The sequence below is a fragment of the Pleuronectes platessa genome, chromosome 1, assembly GCF_947347685.1.
Source record: "Pleuronectes platessa chromosome 1, fPlePla1.1, whole genome shotgun sequence".
Classification (NCBI taxonomy): Eukaryota; Metazoa; Chordata; class Actinopteri; order Pleuronectiformes; family Pleuronectidae; genus Pleuronectes; species Pleuronectes platessa.
In genome coordinates, this window is record NC_070626.1 from 31,658,630 (window position 1) to 31,675,427 (window position 16,798).

At 43.3% G+C, this 16,798-nt stretch overlaps 1 protein-coding gene across 6 annotated transcripts in view; it reads left to right on the plus strand.

The window, feature by feature from the left end:
- Positions 1 to 3,260: 3,260 nt before the first annotated feature.
- Positions 3,261 to 16,798, plus strand: part of LOC128445068 (NACHT, LRR and PYD domains-containing protein 12-like) — a 157,622-nt gene continuing 144,084 nt past the window's right edge. For 4 of the 6 annotated variants that reach the window (XM_053427854.1, XM_053427860.1, XM_053427868.1 and 1 more), the window contains exons 1-7: positions 3,261 to 3,333; positions 8,274 to 8,408; positions 8,509 to 8,628; positions 8,729 to 8,848; positions 9,287 to 9,489; positions 9,718 to 11,518; positions 16,444 to 16,617. In XM_053427854.1, coding sequence (XP_053283829.1) covers positions 8,278 to 8,408; positions 8,509 to 8,628; positions 8,729 to 8,848; positions 9,287 to 9,489; positions 9,718 to 11,518; positions 16,444 to 16,617 — 2,549 coding nt within the window. In that variant the 5' untranslated portion in view covers positions 3,261 to 3,333; positions 8,274 to 8,277. The remainder of the gene's footprint in view (positions 3,334 to 8,273; positions 8,409 to 8,508; positions 8,629 to 8,728; positions 8,849 to 9,286; positions 9,490 to 9,717; positions 11,519 to 16,443; positions 16,618 to 16,798) is intronic. The other 2 variants (XM_053427847.1, XM_053427831.1) reach the window with 2 other exon arrangements.

The following is a 16,798-nucleotide window of genomic DNA, read 5'->3' on the forward strand; positions in this document are numbered from 1 at the left end:
CGGGACCCGGGACCTATATACAGTCTATGCCCGGGACTGGAGCACTCGCTACACACACACACACACACACACACACACACACACACACTCGCCCGTTCCTGCTATTTCATGATGGCCTGATACGGTGATGATTTAAAAAATGTATGTGACGTTCACTCACGTTCATCGTTACGGTCACGTTAATAATATGAAAACTGATTCGTTAAGTTCAGCGTTCGCAAAACATATGCACAACATTGTACTGTACAGCCACTGCAGAGGGGCCGAAGAGCCGCGGGTGGCCGAACCCTGTGTGGAACCGAATTTCTATGGTGTATTGGACGTTTTTGTGGCAGCAGTGTCCATCACTTTTAGCTGTCCCCTGGAAACACTTCCGTTGTGTTGTGGTCTCTTCTTGCTGCGCGTTTGGCTTCTTGCTGCGCGTTTCTCTATTTGCAGCTCGTTCCGGTATTTGCAGCGCTTTTCTCTTTTTGCAGGTGTTTTGTCAACTTGCATGTGTTTTCTTAAGTTGCCGTTCGTTGAGCTTTGAGGGCCACCGTAGATTAAACTACTGTAAGTGAAGTACTCAGAGAAAGTGCAAATATACAATAAATTCACCAAACACTACACAAGACCAATGCTGCAGTCCCATGAAAATATAATTTATTTCTCTCCATATCCCCAAATCAGTAAACATGTCAACATGGAGAATCACAACACAACATGTCCCAGTTTTCATGCTACTACAGGAGTGTGCCTTACACTCATTTGATAGTCAGTGCTTAGGAATTGCAAGGAAGTGACATCTTGATATACTTCTGTGTTTAATGTATACAAGTGTGTTTAGTGTTTTGCAGATCACGATGTGTATTGTTTAGCAAAAAGTGTGAATCTGACATTGTGCTTATAGTGGTGCAGATCTGGGCCCATTTTTTGCTCCTTGAGTGTCAGGTATGATAATTATGTAATACTTTTGATTTTAGTGTTTATACAATCGAAAAAAACTGTAACAACTGAGAAAAACTGTAAATATAAAGTACTTACAGTTTTTTTCGATTGCTTAAGCAGGATTTTCAAAACAGGGCCCGGTGTTTCAAACACTAAACACAATCAGCACAACCACACACCCAATCAGCAGAACACCTCAGATCCTTTGCAAAAATAAACACTCTTGTAAAAACTATACACTTTTTTATCAAAACAATATTATTTTGCCATATGAAACACACACGCTTCATATTACTTAATTCTGCTCTAGCCAGTCACACACTGCTGTTGCTAACCTTAAACACTTTAAGCAATTCCAGTTCTCAGTGATTAGAGTTCTATAAGTGAAGTACTCTGAGAAAGTACAAATATACAATAAATTCACCAAACACTACACAAGACCAATGCTGCAGACTCATGAAAATTGAATTTATTTCTCTCCATATCCCCAAATCAGTCAACATGTCAACATGGAGAATCACAACATGTCCAGTTGTCATGCTACTACAGGAGTGTGCATGACACTGTGAGCTCGACAAATATCAGACAAGCAGAACATTCTGTATCCAGTAGAGTTTCAATGAGGGGAACCTGAGTCTGGGGCTGGAGATCATAAACCCTCCATCACCATGCAGAGAAAAACTCTTTGATTGGGTTTAGAGACGGAGAGTATGGTGGAAGGTATGGTACTGTAAACTGTGGATGGTGTTGAAACCAGTTCTGGACCAGAGCAGAGTGGTGGAATGACTCATTGTCCCAGATGCCAATGTATTGCATCTGGTGCATGTGATTTACTGCTGTGACGATGTTGTGTAATCGGTCAAAACATTTGAGAATGTGAGGTGTGTTGTAAGGGCCCATGTTGGTGTGACGGAGGAGGACCCCATTCTGTGTAGTGACAGCACAAAGGGTGATGTTACCCCCACGTTTTCCTGGGACATGGATTATAGCCTCGTGGACAATGATATGTCTGCCTCTCCTTTTTGATTTTGTCCTATGAACCCTGCCTCATCTATTTATATAACAATAGATACTTTCACCTGAATCTTACACACTGGACTGAAGTAGCAAGTGATCATCAGTGTGTGTGTGTGTTTGTGTGTGTGCCTGTGTGTGTGTGTGTGTGTGTGTGTGTGTGTGTGTGTGTGTGTGTGTGTGTGTGTGTGTGTGTGTGTGTGTGTGTGTGTGTGAACCATGAGCGTCTGTAATCTGAGGTGTTGTTCCTTTGTTCCATGTTATCCTACAGATGTGACAGTGATTTCAGCATAAAACACACAACACTTCATGTTTTCCTCCCTTAGCTAAAGATGACTTGTGTTTTATTTGTCTTCTTTGCCATAAGAGACAGAACACGGTCAGCACAGCTGCGTCCTTCAGGCTCGTCCGTCCCTAATAAAATGACAGGAAACATAAAAGTCTGATATTAATGCAGAGGAAGTGTTACTTATGAACAAAGTTTGTATCCTTATTTTCTGTGGATATTCAACTATGTATTTGAATATGGTTTTGGACTAAACTGTGCACTACCAAGACAATAAATGTGCAGTATGGAGTTCTTCCACATTAAAAGAATTGTATATATCATTTAATACATCATGTATTATGTGCAATACTTTGCTTTGATTGTTTGTAAGATATGAAAACAGGTCTGTACCTGGAGTCAGTGTTGAGGTGATGACTCAGAGTTCAGTCTGGTTGGATTCCACGTCTGTCTCATGTTACATGATACGAATAAAAGTTTATTACTTCAAAGTTCATCAGAACCTAATCACTTCACTTCATCTTAGGAAACAGGTGGACATCAGCCTCAGGTTCTCTCTGTGACTGTCTATTCTAGTAAAGTTACACTTCCTATAATTTATTTTCATGTGTCAAACAAATACATTATTATGCATGTTCACTTATTTAACACAAGAATTCAGTAAAGTCTGCCAAAGATTAACAATGTAAAAACTGAATGTAGCCGACAAGTTTAGTTTTCACTGTAACACGTTAACATCAATATTCTGAATAAAGAGCTTGAGGAGACGTAATTCTTCTTTAAACAGCTGCTCTTCAAATGACCATGTGACGTTAAATACTCATATTTCAGTTCATCACAGTAAATCAGTTTCTGAAGAATAAGAATCTGTGTTTGTGGTAAAAAGATGTGTGTGTGATCCGACACCATCAATTATTAATTAACTACGTGATCGTAAGTCTGTTATCTACATCATAACCATCTCAATAAAAAAAGAATTGTGAACTGTACTTTGAACTGTTTGTTTTTCGAGAGTGAACAGGTTAAACAGAGAGGAGGAGCATGAGAACAGGGAGCGGTCAGACTCCATTTTCCCTCGAATGAGCAATAGGAAGGAAAGTGAGCAGGTGAGTGTGAACACAACTTTCTGAAAGTTTTACTATCTCATTCTCACACCTGCTGTTAACATCCATCTGCTGATCACAGGACTCTATGTTTCTCAGTTCACACCTGGTGACAGACATGGTTTCATGTGATCGTTTCCCAGAGACAGATGTGAACAGCAGGTCTGGAACAAAGAGCCTTCAAAGGACTAATTAACAGAGTTAACTCACAGTTTCACTTTTTATCTTCATCTGTTCATCAAGTGTTTAATAACACAACGTGTTTTCAGAATCATACATTACAGTCACCTGTGTGTATGTGTGTGTGTGTGTGTCTGTGTGTGTGTGTGTGTGTGTGTGTGCATGTGTGTGTCTCCTTGCTTGGTATTTTTGGGTGTGTTTCTAGGACAGACTTGTTTGTCCTGATTCCTTTGAGCTCACAGTGTTTTTCCTCTCAGACGTCGAGTCTTCTCGACAAGTTGGTGACGACGACTGGAAACGTAAAGTCAGGGAATCAGAAAAGAGAGAAATAAAAGAGAGAAAGCATGCAAATGTTTGAGAGAGAGAGAGAGAGAGAGAGAGAGAGAGAGAGAGAGAGAGAGGGAGAGAGAGAGAGAGAGAGAGAGAGAGAGAGAGAGAGAGAGAGAGAGAGAGAGAGGGGCTAGGTACATATATATACACTCCTGATCAAAATCTTAAGACCAGTTAAAAAATTGCATGAATTTGCATTTTGCACTGTTGGATCTTAGGAAGGTTCTAAGTAGAGCTTCAAAATGCAAAAAGAAGAAATGGGAACAAGAGACCAAAAGTTGTGAGCAGGCAATTTATTGAAAACAACAATTTAACTCAAATAGGCTGTTCATCAGCTGATCAAAAGTTTAAGACCACAGCCTTTAAAAGCCTAAATCTGTGCAAAAATTTGGATTCCATGTCATTTCCTGTCAAGTAATCACACTGTGAAGATCTCTTGATGGCAAAGGCAAAAAAGCTCACAGTCTTTGAACGTGGTAGGATTGTTGAACTGCATAAACAAGGCCTCTCACAACGTGCCATCGCTGCTGAGGCTGGACGCAATAAGACAGTCATTTTGCATTTCTTAAAAGATCCTCAGGGTTATGGAACAAAAAAATCAAGTGGTAGACCAAAAAAATCTCACTGGCGCTGAGCCGGAGGATCCGAATGGCTGTCCGTCAAGACACGGGACGATCCTCGTCCCACATTAAGACCATTACTGGCGCTGACTGCAGCCCAATAACCATCAGACAGCATCTGCGAAGGAAGGGCTTCAAAAACAAGAAACGTCTTGAAAGCCCACGTCTCCTTCAACGCCACCAAATTGCCCGTTTAGACTTTGCAAGGGAGCACCAAACATGGGACATTCAAAGGTGGAAGAAAGTTTTATTCTCTGACGAGAAAAAATGTAACCTTGATGGTCCTGATGGCTTCCAACGTTACTGGCATGACAAGGAGATGCCACCTGAGATGTTTTATACTCGGCACAGTGGAGGGGGCGCCATCATGATCTGGGTGCTTTTTCCTTCAGTGGAACAATGGAGCTCCAGGTGGTGCAGGGCGTCAAACAGCAGCTGGCTATGTGGAGATGTTGCAGCGGGCCTCCCTCATGACTGAGGGCCCTCATCTGTGTGGTAACGACTGGGTTCTTCAGCAGGACAACGCTCCAATTCACAATGCCCGTCTGACCAAGACTTTTTTCCAGGAGAATAACATCACTCTTTTGGACCATCCTGCGTGTTCCCCTGATCTTAATCCAATTGAGAACATTTGGGGATGGATGGCTAGGGAAGTTTACAAAAATGGACTTCAGTTCCAGACAGTGGATGCCCTTCGTGAAGCCATCTTCACCACTTGGCGCAACATTCGCACTAGCCTTTTGGAAACACTTGCATCAAGCATGCCAAAACGAATTTTTGAAGTGATCAACAAAAATGGTGGAGCTGCTCATTACTGAGTCAGTTTTTGACACTTTAATTTCTGTTTTAGGAGTTTTTTTTTTTTTTTTAGCTGTGGTCTTAAACTTTTGATCAGCTGATGAACAGCCTACTTCAGTTAAATTGTTGTTTCAATAAATTGCCTGCTCACAACTTTTGGGCTCTTGTTCCCATTTCTTCTTTTTGCATTTTGAAACTCTACTTAGAACCTTCCTAAGATTCAACAGTGCAAAATGCAATGTTGTGCAATAGTAGTAGTAGATTTGACGTTGGCTAATTATTAATAATCATGAGAAATTATTATTAAAATAGAAATTATTTATTAAAAATAATTAAAAATTATAAAGCTAGTAATTAAGAATAGTAAAATAATTAATTAGAAATGATACAGTTATCAATTAATAATGGTTAAATAATTAATGAAAACAATAAAATTATCAATTAAGAATGAAACAATCTGTAATTAATGCTTATCGTTGCGGGGCACCACCCTGGTTACAGGGACCAACTAGTCAAACTATAGTTATCAGTCTCAAGTGATAAAAGTTAAATTAATAATCTCAATATTTAATATTAATGATTATATAATAAACAATGAAGGGTTTTAAGTTCGAGCACAGGCTATAGTAATCCAGCTGCATTCACATACACATGTACAAATAATCACAGAAATATAAATACTTTAATTACAAAAGTATTTATTCAAAAGGGGAAATAAAGTTAATGTTATTTCAATGATTCTTCATTTAACAAACTCCAATATTTCAAAGAAGGCAACAGCAGCAGCAGCACTTATCACAATGGTCACACATGTAATACTGAGTATCTACTGGTGTGTGTGTGTGGTCGTGTGTGTCTGCCTGTCTTTGTCTCTATGTGTGTGTGTGTGGGTGTGTGTGTGTCTAAAGAGAAAGGGGAGTGGCTATGGCGTAATGACAAGATCACGTGGTGACGTAGTCTGGCCAGGATCAAGATGTTACGTTCACGTACTTTCAAGATGGAGGTTTATGACCCCGGTGACGACATGAGGTCGAAAACAAGATGGCGGTTGGTCGCCTGTTACACAAAGGAACTTTAGACAAAGAGATTTCTTATCTCATGGTTCTGGCGCCGAATGGCATCGAGATGTATTAAGGCTCTTTAAATCTAGAATTTTCTATGTAACATGAAATAGGTAAGTGTAGGTCGGGACGTGTGTAAAAACAGGTTTAGGAGAAAAGAGAGAGAGAGAAAGAGAGAGAGACAAATTAGAGTTGTGCACCGATCTTTTAACAGGTTAAGTCTCTGCAAACTTAGTCGGACGATAACAGTGCTGCCGGAGGCTCTCTGTCACGGCGCGAGGCACTTTAAAACATTCGACAATGTAAACAAGGAACCGGAAGTGACGCATCGTTCCCTCGTGTTACACGGCTTAAAAACAGATCAGCGATCTACAAACAAACACACTCAAATAAACATGACACGCTAAGTATTTAAACTAGTCTCTGCCCAGACAATAAAGCCTCTTACTGTGACCTTCGCAGTGTTGCTTGCACGTGGCGCGCGGATTTTCCAGAAGTCCAGTGAATCTCGTTGTTGTGTTCCTCGGGGTACATGCGGTCAGCGGATCCCCGGAATTAGGTGAAGAAGTCATGGCTTGAGCTGGATAGCGCTGGTTCATCTGTTGCAGCGGCTTCGTGCTGGGACCGGATATGGAGCGAATTCGTCTTGCTCGTGGAACGGAATTCGGCCTTGTCTCTTCTGCGACAGAATGATGCTTTGTCCTGCAGGGATTAACAGCTGTGTCGCAGCTGTGGGGATCGTGAAAAGAAAAGTCTGTGATGCTCGGCCGGCGAGCGAGTTCCTGTGCGCGGCCTCTTCAAGTTAAAATAACAAAAAGTCCTATCAAAATAAAACGTCGACTGAATAAAGAAATAAAAGAAAATGGAAATAAAACAAACGTCTGTAATTGCCCCCTTTAGCAACTGGAACATCTGGGAGGCCCCGAAGGGGTCTGTTGACGTCTTCAGAGCAGGGTAAAATGGCGATTGCCTCCTTTAGCAACTAAACCATCTAGCTAGACCGGGAACGGTCTATTGACGTCTTCAGAGAGCAGGAAATGGCTGATAAACTAAAAGTTAAGGTTGCCCCCTTTAGCAACTAAATCAGCTGAAGACCCGAAGGGGTCTGGTGATGTCTTCAGTGCAGGGTAAATAGCCGCGATTTTTGGGGTGCAAGGGCTTTTAAATTACCTGAGAGGTCCTCCTCCTTGAGGAGTTGGTCATAGGATGATGCTGGCTTTAAGCCAATTGAGTGTCAGGAATGGATCTGAGTGGGCGGGGCTTGGAACTCAGCGGGGGTTCCAAGGCATTCCCAGAACATTTTCCACCACCAGGGGGAGATTCTTAAGCCTGCAGGAGGATGTTTTCCCGCCGAAAGTTTAACAACCCTTTGTTCCTCTCGGCTCCAGTGTCTGGTGGCCCCCCCCTTTGGGCTCTTCAGACCCAGCAGGGGTTCCGTGTTCCTGCGGGGGCCTTGAAACCTGCTGGGGTTTCTCGAAACTGCCAGGAAAAAGTACTCACAGGTGGATAAGAATGTTCCACAAGGCCTTGATTTACACAGGCCTTTGTTTAGATTTTCTTTGGATAACCTCTGACCTGTGTCTTGTGGTCATCCGCTGGGCTCTGGCCCAACAGCAAATTCATGCAATTTTTTAACTGGTCTTAAGATTTTGATCAGGAGTGTATATATACACACAGAATTTGTGGGTTGACGAGCCACCATCCCCCAGTGGTCCTTACTGAGGCCAATAATTTAATAATTTAAGAGGAACTTCTGTTAGTCAATCAACAGTTTGACTCAACGCTGTGATGTAATGTCAGTTGTGATTGGCTGAGTCCAACACAACTGTCTCAGGTTACCGTGATAACAGGGACACAGTGTAGGAGCGTTGACTCTGTTATATTTGAAGAAACACTGAGTTTACGTACCTAGCTTCATTGTGTGTGTTTGAGCTCTCAGTGTTTTTCCTCTCAGACTGATGATGAGTGGTCCTGAGGAGGAAGAGGACAGAGCAGAGTCTCCAGGGTTCAGCTGTGTGTCTCTGAAGAGTGACTGGTCTAAAGATTTTCCTCTAAACTTCAGTAAAGAACCTGGACCCTCACACACAGAGTAAGAGACCTGCTACAAACATGTGAACCTCCAAACTGAATCCTCAGAGAATGAACCAGTGAATGATGTGTCCTGAATAAAAACATGTTTGTGTTTGCAGAGGTCAGGACCACAGACTGAGAGCAGAGTCTCCAGGGTCCAGCTGTGTGTCTCTGAAGAGTGACTGGTCTAAAGATTTTCCTCTAAACTTCAGTAAAGAACCTGGACCCTCACACACAGAGTAAGAGACCTGCTACAAACATGTGAAGCTCCAAACTGAATCCTCAGAGAATGAACCAGTGAATGATGTGTTCTGAATAAAAACATTTTTGTGTTTGCAGAGGTCAGGACCACAGACTGAGAGCAGAGTCTCCAGGGTCCAGCTGTCTGTCTCTGAAGAGTGACTGGTCTAAAGATTTTCCTCTAAACTTCAGTAAAGAACCTGGACCCTCACAAACAGAGTAAGAGACTGTTTCTACTGGGACCTGCTCTGAAGAGGATCTAGTTTCCTCTAGTGTGGCCCCTGCATTAGGACACAGCTTCATTGAAGTTGGTGACTAATCTCTCAGAATCACTCAAAGAGCTCAGACCTCCACCAAGAACCAACACGCTCCTTATGAAACCACTTTGAAATCCACTAGAGACTCATTCTGATTTGGATCTGCACCAAATTCCACACACTGGTAAACATCAGTCCTCTGAACATGTCTGTGAAAGAGGACCCCCCCCCCCCCCCCCCCCCGATCTGGTTCACAAACCACAACCTTCCACCAAGTTTACTATTCCCACTAACGAACCAACCAACACACAAACATACTGGGTGAACACAAAACCTCCTTGACAGAAGTGATGACAACCTGTGACTGTGACATGTGACTTATCAGGAAATGTCTTCACAGGGAGAGGAAGAGGAGTCATGTTTCTCAGGAGGAGCAGTCGTCCTGCTGTGCTTCGTGTCAGGACGTCCTGAAGGATCCAGTCTCCACCAGCTGTGGACACTGGTTCTGCAGACAGTGCATCACCTCATACTGGGACCAGTCTGGTTCTTCAGGAGGCTCCTCCTGTCCCCAGTGTGGACAAAGATCCAGAACAGGAGCTGGAGGTCAGACAGCCGGTCAGAGCAGCACTGTACATGTGTCTGCTGATGTCTTCACTTCTGACAACAGCACATGTGGTTTTATTTTGTTCCTTCATACAGCATCAACATTTAACATCGTTAGAAAAGCACAAAGTTAATAACCTTTTATTTTCTGTAGTTTTTCTGTATCTGATGAAAACAATCAGCAGATTCTCAGATTCTCTGTCTCTCACATTGTTTCTTGTCTTTCAGCAGATTGTGGTCTGCAGGAGGTTTTAGATGAACATACGCTCAGTTTGAGGAGGAGATGTGAACATGTGACTGAAGGAAGTGATGAAACAGGAAGTAGAACCCTCCTCAACAGGATCTACACTGAGCTCTACATCACAGACGGACAGAGTGAAGAGATTAATACTCAACATGAGGTGAGGCAGCTTGAGACGGCTTCCAAGATGAAGATCCTCCACGATACTCCCATCAAGGTCCACGACATCTTCAAAGCCTCCACTGACCAGCAGAGCAGCATCAGAGTCGTCCTGACCAACGGAGTCGCTGGCGTTGGAAAAACCTTCTTGGTGCAGAAGTTCACTCTGGACTGGGCAGAGGGTTTAGAGAACCAGGATGTGGGTCTGCTGGCTGTGCTTTCGTTCAGGGAGCTGAACCTGGTGAAGGACCAGCAGCACAGTCTTCTCACGCTGCTCCATGTTTTCCATCCAGCGTTACAGAAGCTCACGGCAGAGACGCTCGCTGTCTGTAAACCTTTGTTCATCTTTGACGGCCTGGATGAAAGCAGACCTTCTCTGGACTTCAACCACAGGGAGCTTGTGTCTGAGGTCACACAGAGGTCATCAGTCAACGTGCTGCTGACAAACCTCATCCGGGGGAATCTGCTTCCCTCGGCTCTCGTCTGGATAACCTCCAGACCTGCGGCGGCCAATCAGATCCCTCCTGCATGTGTTGACAGGGTCACAGAAGTACGAGGCTTCACTGACGCCCAGAAGGAGGAGTACTTCAGTAGGAGATTCAGAGATGAAGAGCTGTGCAGCAGAATCATCTCACACATCAAGACGTCCAGGAGCCTCTACATCATGTGTCAAATCCCAGTCTTCTGCTGGATCAGTGCTACAGTTCTGGAGCACATGTTGACCACAGACCAGAGAGGAGAGCTGCCCAAGACCCTGACTGACCTGTACTCACACTTCCTGCTGGTTCAGACAAAGAGGAAGAACAACAAGTACGGTGAGGGACATGAGACGAGTCCACAGCAGCTGACGGAGGCTGACAGGGACGTTCTCCTGAAGCTGGGGAGGCTGGCACTTAAACATCTGGAGGAAGGAAACGTCATGTTCTATCAAGAAGACCTGGAGCAGTGTGGTCTTAATGTCACCGAGGCCTCAGTGTACTCAGGAGTTTGTACTGAGATCTTCAGAAGAGAGTGTGTGATCTTCCAGAAATCAGTCTACTGCTTTGTTCATCTGAGCGTTCAGGAGTTTCTGGCTGCAGTCTACATGTTCCACTGTTACGACAAGAGGAACACAAAAGAACTCAACAACATTTTGGGAACATATGGCAACAAAGACAGTACCTTCTCCCTGGATGACCTCCTGAAGAGAACCATGGAGAAATCCCTCACCAGTACAAATGGTCATCTGGACCTGTTTGTTCGCTTCCTTCACGGCCTCAGTCTGGAGTCCAACCAGAGAGTCTTAGGAGGCCTGCTGGGTCGGACAGAGAACAATCCAGAGATCATCCAGAGAGTCATCAACAACCTGAAGAAGATGAAGAGTGATGACATTTCTCCCGACAGAAGCATCAACATCTTCCACTGTCTGATTGAAATGAACGACCACTCAGTTCATCAGCAGATGAAACAGTTCCTGACGTCAGAGAACACATCGAAGGAGGAACTCTCTGAGATCCACTGCTCAGCTCTGGCCTACATGCTGCAGATGTCAGAGGAGGTTCTGGATGAGTTGGACCTGAAGAAGTTCAACACATCATACCAGGGTCGACTGAGACTGATCCCAGCTGTGAGGAACTGCAGGAAGGCTCGGTGAGTCCAGACATTTTCAATAAAATCTTTCTTTAAATACACTCAGTGTTAAATGGTTCTCATTGTTTTGGGCAGCATGTTGTTGCAGTGGTAAACACTGTTAGTGCAGCCTTTCTGTGAGGAGGAGGTTCTCCTGGTCTCTGCAGGGTGTTCTCTGGGTTCTCCAGATTCCTCCACAGATCGGAGTTAATTTTATTGGAGACTGAGATTCAGTGTCAGCTGAGATTGGCTCCTGGCCCCTGAGACCGCTGAAGGATAAGTGGCTAGTAGCTGGAGTGCGTGTGTGTGTGTGTGTGTGTGTGTGTGTGTGTGTGTGTGTGTACACGCATACAACGTATACAATGGCGTCGTAGTGTGTGTGTGTGTGTGTGTGTGTTTGCGGGGGGGGGGGGGGGGTAGGAGTGGACCCCAAAGGGGAGGGGGCCCTTGAAAAGCCGTAATGATTTAAAATATATATATACACTACCGTTCAAAAGTTTGGGTTCACCCAGACAATTTCGTGTTTTCCATGAAAATTCACACTTTTATTTATCAAATAAGTTGCAAAATGAATAGAAAATATAGTGAAGACATTGAAAAGGTTAGAAATAATGATTTTTATTTGAAATATTAATTCTGTTCTTCAAACTTTGCTTTGGTCGCAGAATGCTCCATTTGCAGCAATTACAGCATTGCAGACCTTTGGCATTCTAGCTGTTAATTTGTTGAGGTAATCTGTAGAAATGTCACACCACGCTTCCTGAAGCCCCTCCCACAACTTGGATTGGCTTGATGGGCACTTCTTGTCTACCATACGGTCAAGCTGCTCCCACAACAGCTCAAGGGGGTTGAGATCTGGTGACTGCGCTGGCCACTCCATTACAGACAGCTTACCAGCTGACTGCTTCTTCCCTAAATAGCTCTTGCATAATTTGGAGGTGTGCTTTGGGTCATTGTCCTGTTGTAGGAGGAAATTGGCTCCAATCAAGCACTGTCCACAGGGTATGGCATGGTGTTGCAAAATGGAGGGATAGCCTTCCTTATTTAAAATCCCTTTTACCTTGTACAAACCTCCCACTTTACCAGCACCAAAGCAGCACCAGACCATCACATGACCTCCACCATGCTGGACAGATGGTGTCAGGACTCTTCCAGCATCTTTTCACCTGTTCTGCATCTCACAAATGTTCTTCTGTGTGATCCAAACACCTCAAACTTTGATTCGTCTGTCCATAACACTTTTTTCCAATCTTCCTCTGTCCATATGTGACGGGGACTCTCTTAACAACTCCTCAAAGAGTGTAAAAACACAGGCGTAGTCAAAAATGTTGTTTCCAATTTATTTCAGCCGATTCTCCAAGGTGCTCTCGTGGACATTTACAAAAAAAATACTCACAAACAAAATACTTTTAAATCAAATCGACAGGAAAAACTCTTGTCCCATGCTCTCCTAAGCTCTGATGTTACCTCCTCTGTAACTGGATCAGACTCCCCCTCAAGAGCTTTGAGCTGCCCTTTTAAACCCTAAGCCCCTCCCCCGGGCTTAATTACCAATTCAGACACATTTATCTGTAAAACCAGTGCTTAGAACAAAAATTAAGAGTTTTCAATGACCTCTTTACATATCATCACATAAATCATCTTTAAACAAATCACATGACTTTAATAAACCAAATGGTATCAACCATAACCAGTACAACCCTTATTAAACATCTTTAGAAAAACTCAACCAGAAACTATTTAAACAAACAGGAAGTTGTGTCCGGTTTGTTCCGTCCAGCTTTATGCTGACGGCGCGCTGATCGCGCTGCCTCTCTAACCGCTGGTAAGTGACTGTGTGTGTGTTTGTGTGTGTGTGTGTAAGCCAGATGCGGAGCTGACAAGTGTGCACCCTCGGTCACCCCACAGCTAAACAGAGTAGATAATGGTTAGATAGTGATCAACAGGAATTGTAACAGGAAACGTGGAAATGTTTGTTGGCGTGTGTGTGGCTGTGTGTGCGCATGTGTGACTGTGGATGGTCATGTGTGAAGACCGCTGGCGGTCAGTGGCGGAGCTGCTCCGGTACATTTTGCCCATATCAATCTTTTCTTTTTATTGGCCAGTCTCAGATATGGCTTTTTCTTTGCCACTCTGCTTAGAAGGCCAGCATCCCGGAGACGCCTCTTCACTGTATACGTTGACACTGGCGTTTTGCGGGTACCATTTAAAGAAGCTGCCAGTTGAGGACCTGTGAGGCGTCTATTTCTAAAACTAGAGACTCTAATATACTTGTCTTCTTGTTGAATAGTGCACCAAGGCCTCCCACTTCTCTTTCTACTCTGATAAGAGCCCGTTTGTGCTGTTCTCTGAAGGGAGTAGTACACACCGTTATAGGAAATTATCAGTTTCTTTGCAATTTCTCGCATGGAATAGCCTTCATTTCTAAGAACAAGACTAGACTGGGGAGTTTCACATGAAAGTTCTCTTTTTCTGGCCATTTTGAGAGTATAATCGAACCCACAAATGTGATGCTCCAGATACTCAACTAGCTCAAAGGAAGGCCAGTTTTATAGCTTCTCTCACCAGCTAAACAGTTTTCAGCTGTGCTAACATAATTGCACAAGAGTTTTGAAAGGTTTTCTAATCATCCATTAGTTTTCTAAGGCGATTAGCAAACACAATGTACCATTAGAACACTGGAGTGATAGTTGCTGGAAATGGGCCTCTATACACCTATTGAGGAGAGGCGGTGGACTAGTGGCAGAAACTTGGACTATGGGCAGAAAAGGTCTCTGGTTCGTCTCTGGTTCAACTCCACGGAGAAACAACAAAAAGACGAACCTGGATTGATCTGTCCAAATATCCAAGAGGATTCTCCCTACCCTGTCTAGTGCCCCTGAGCCAGGCACCTTACTCCCCCAACATCTGCTCCCCGGGCGCCGTACATGGTCGCTCACTGCTCTGTGTGTACTTCACCAGATGGGTCAAAACCAGAGGTTAAATTTCCCTACCTGCATGAATGTGCCTGTGCATGTCTGTGCATGTGTTTGGGACAAATAAATGTATCTTAATTCTTAATCTTAATCTTAATTCTTAATTAATTCTTAATGTAGATAGTTCATTAAAAACCGGACGTTTCCACCTAGAATAGTCATTTACCACATTAAGAGTGTATTTCTGATTAATTTAATGTTTTCTTCATTGAAAAAAACAGTGCTTTTCTTAATAAAAATAAGGACATTTCTAACTGACCCCAAACTTTTGAACGGTAGTGTATGTTAATAACTAATTAAATTAATTTCATTTCTAAATGCTTGATGAAACTGGTTGACTAAATGGATTGATTGACTGAAGGCCATAGGTCACCTGTCCCACCCCTACAAACCAATGGTTTAGTTATTGTTCTGTAAACATAATGGAAGGGATGATCAATATGTCAGGGAATCAAACGTAAAGTCTGTGAATCAGAAAATAAAAGAGACAAAGGAACAAGACAGAAAGCAGCTGCGGACAGATTTCTTCCAACAGAAAAGTGAGTCCAGCAATAACACACTTTATTACACTGGGACTCACTGGTTGTGTGTCGCAGATTCTCAGTTGTCTGATGCTCATGTAGCCGAGGGTTTAATTCTCTTTACTGAGAGTTCATAGTAACATGAGAACTGAACAATGTGGACTTGAACCAGGACGACATGTTGTTTAGGCAGCTAAATAAAATAACCCACATTCACACTCCTTCACCTGAAGTTTTTAACTTCAACTTTGAATATAACTACAACATTTCTGAGGTTTCTGGTGTGATCACCTTTTGTATGAAAGTATTCCTGTGTACTCAAATAATAACCAGTTCTACACAGAAAGATCCCATAAATTCTCCGCCATATGTCAGTTTGTTACATTATTGTCACGATGTAAGAAAATGAGAGATAAATAATAACTTGTGGTTCATTGGAGGAAAGCTGTATATAGCCTCTTTTGACCCGGCGGCCCATACTGCTTCGTATATCTAGGTACTGATGCGACATTTCTTTGGAAAGCTAAGATTCAGTGCTTTGTTGACTATGCTCTTTACATTTAAAGGTTTGTGGTGCTTGCAGTCTTTTCAGAAGTATTTTCTGTCTGCACACTCGGTGTGGCCTTGTTGGCTATTTTGTGTTCTGTTGTGCAGCCAGCAGCTCTGTGTATCCTCTGATGTATTTCCCCTTGTATTTCCCATTTGCATGAAAACAGGTGATCTCTCAATCTCAAAATTGCGGCTAGACTGTAAACTATAGATTGACAGCTCACTTGACCCAATAGGAGCTGGCATGGGTTGTCCACAGCCTACAATAGCCAACGAGAGACCTTGTTGATGGACAGAGCTTGCCCCTCTTTTGTCATGTAAATACTGAGCCAATTGCAACCGATTGTTATGATGACTGATGTTTTGTTTAGCCAATGAAATTTCCAACATGCAGATGTGACGCGTCACAGTGTCAAGTTACAGGCACAGCGAGGCAGTCACTGCGTAATGACGAACAGCTGTGCGTAAAAGGCAAAGAAGGTTTTTTTTGGTAGTTTTTTGTGTTTGCCCCTCTGTTTCACTCTGTGTGTGTCTGTATGACTCACTTCTGATCTGGAGGAGGGGTGTGTGTGTTTGAATGCCCATTTTCTTTCAGAGTGAAAGAGTGTTACCATGGTTACCAAGGGTCCTTTGGAGTCTCCAAAAGGAAACCGCCTAGACATACCCTTAGAAAAACATGTATAAAATATTAATTTTCTGTGGTATTGTTATCAAATTTGAACTTGGGCTAGGTAAGGCTTCATGCTGTGGTCCCATTGGGTTTTCCAGCTCATAAATCCCAGCTAGAGTCATCCGCAGGCATCTGTTTACCAAAAATATTCAGGCGGAAATAAAAACGTTCTACTTCAGTGAATGTTGTGCTTTCTGATTGTATTCTAACAGATATTTTCTTTAATTACAGACTCGGTGATTGTCGACTCTCAGAGACTCACTGTGAAGTCGTGGCCTCAGCTCTGAAGTCAGACCCCTCACACCTGAGAGAACTGGATCTGAGTCACAACGAGCTGCAGGACTCAGGAGTGAAGCTGCTGTGTTCTGGACTGGAGAGTCCAAACTGTCGACTGGAGACTCTGACGTACTTAAATCCTTCTTCACTTTTCAGACTGTCTTTCTTATTGGGTCATTATTTATTTAAATTGTCTCAGTTCTGCTCTGCTCACTGTCCCTCAGTCATCTGTCACTCACCCAGCCTGTCAGTCACGTCCACCTCATCAACTCCATTCACCTGCACTCACCTGCTCCTGATCACTAAGAAA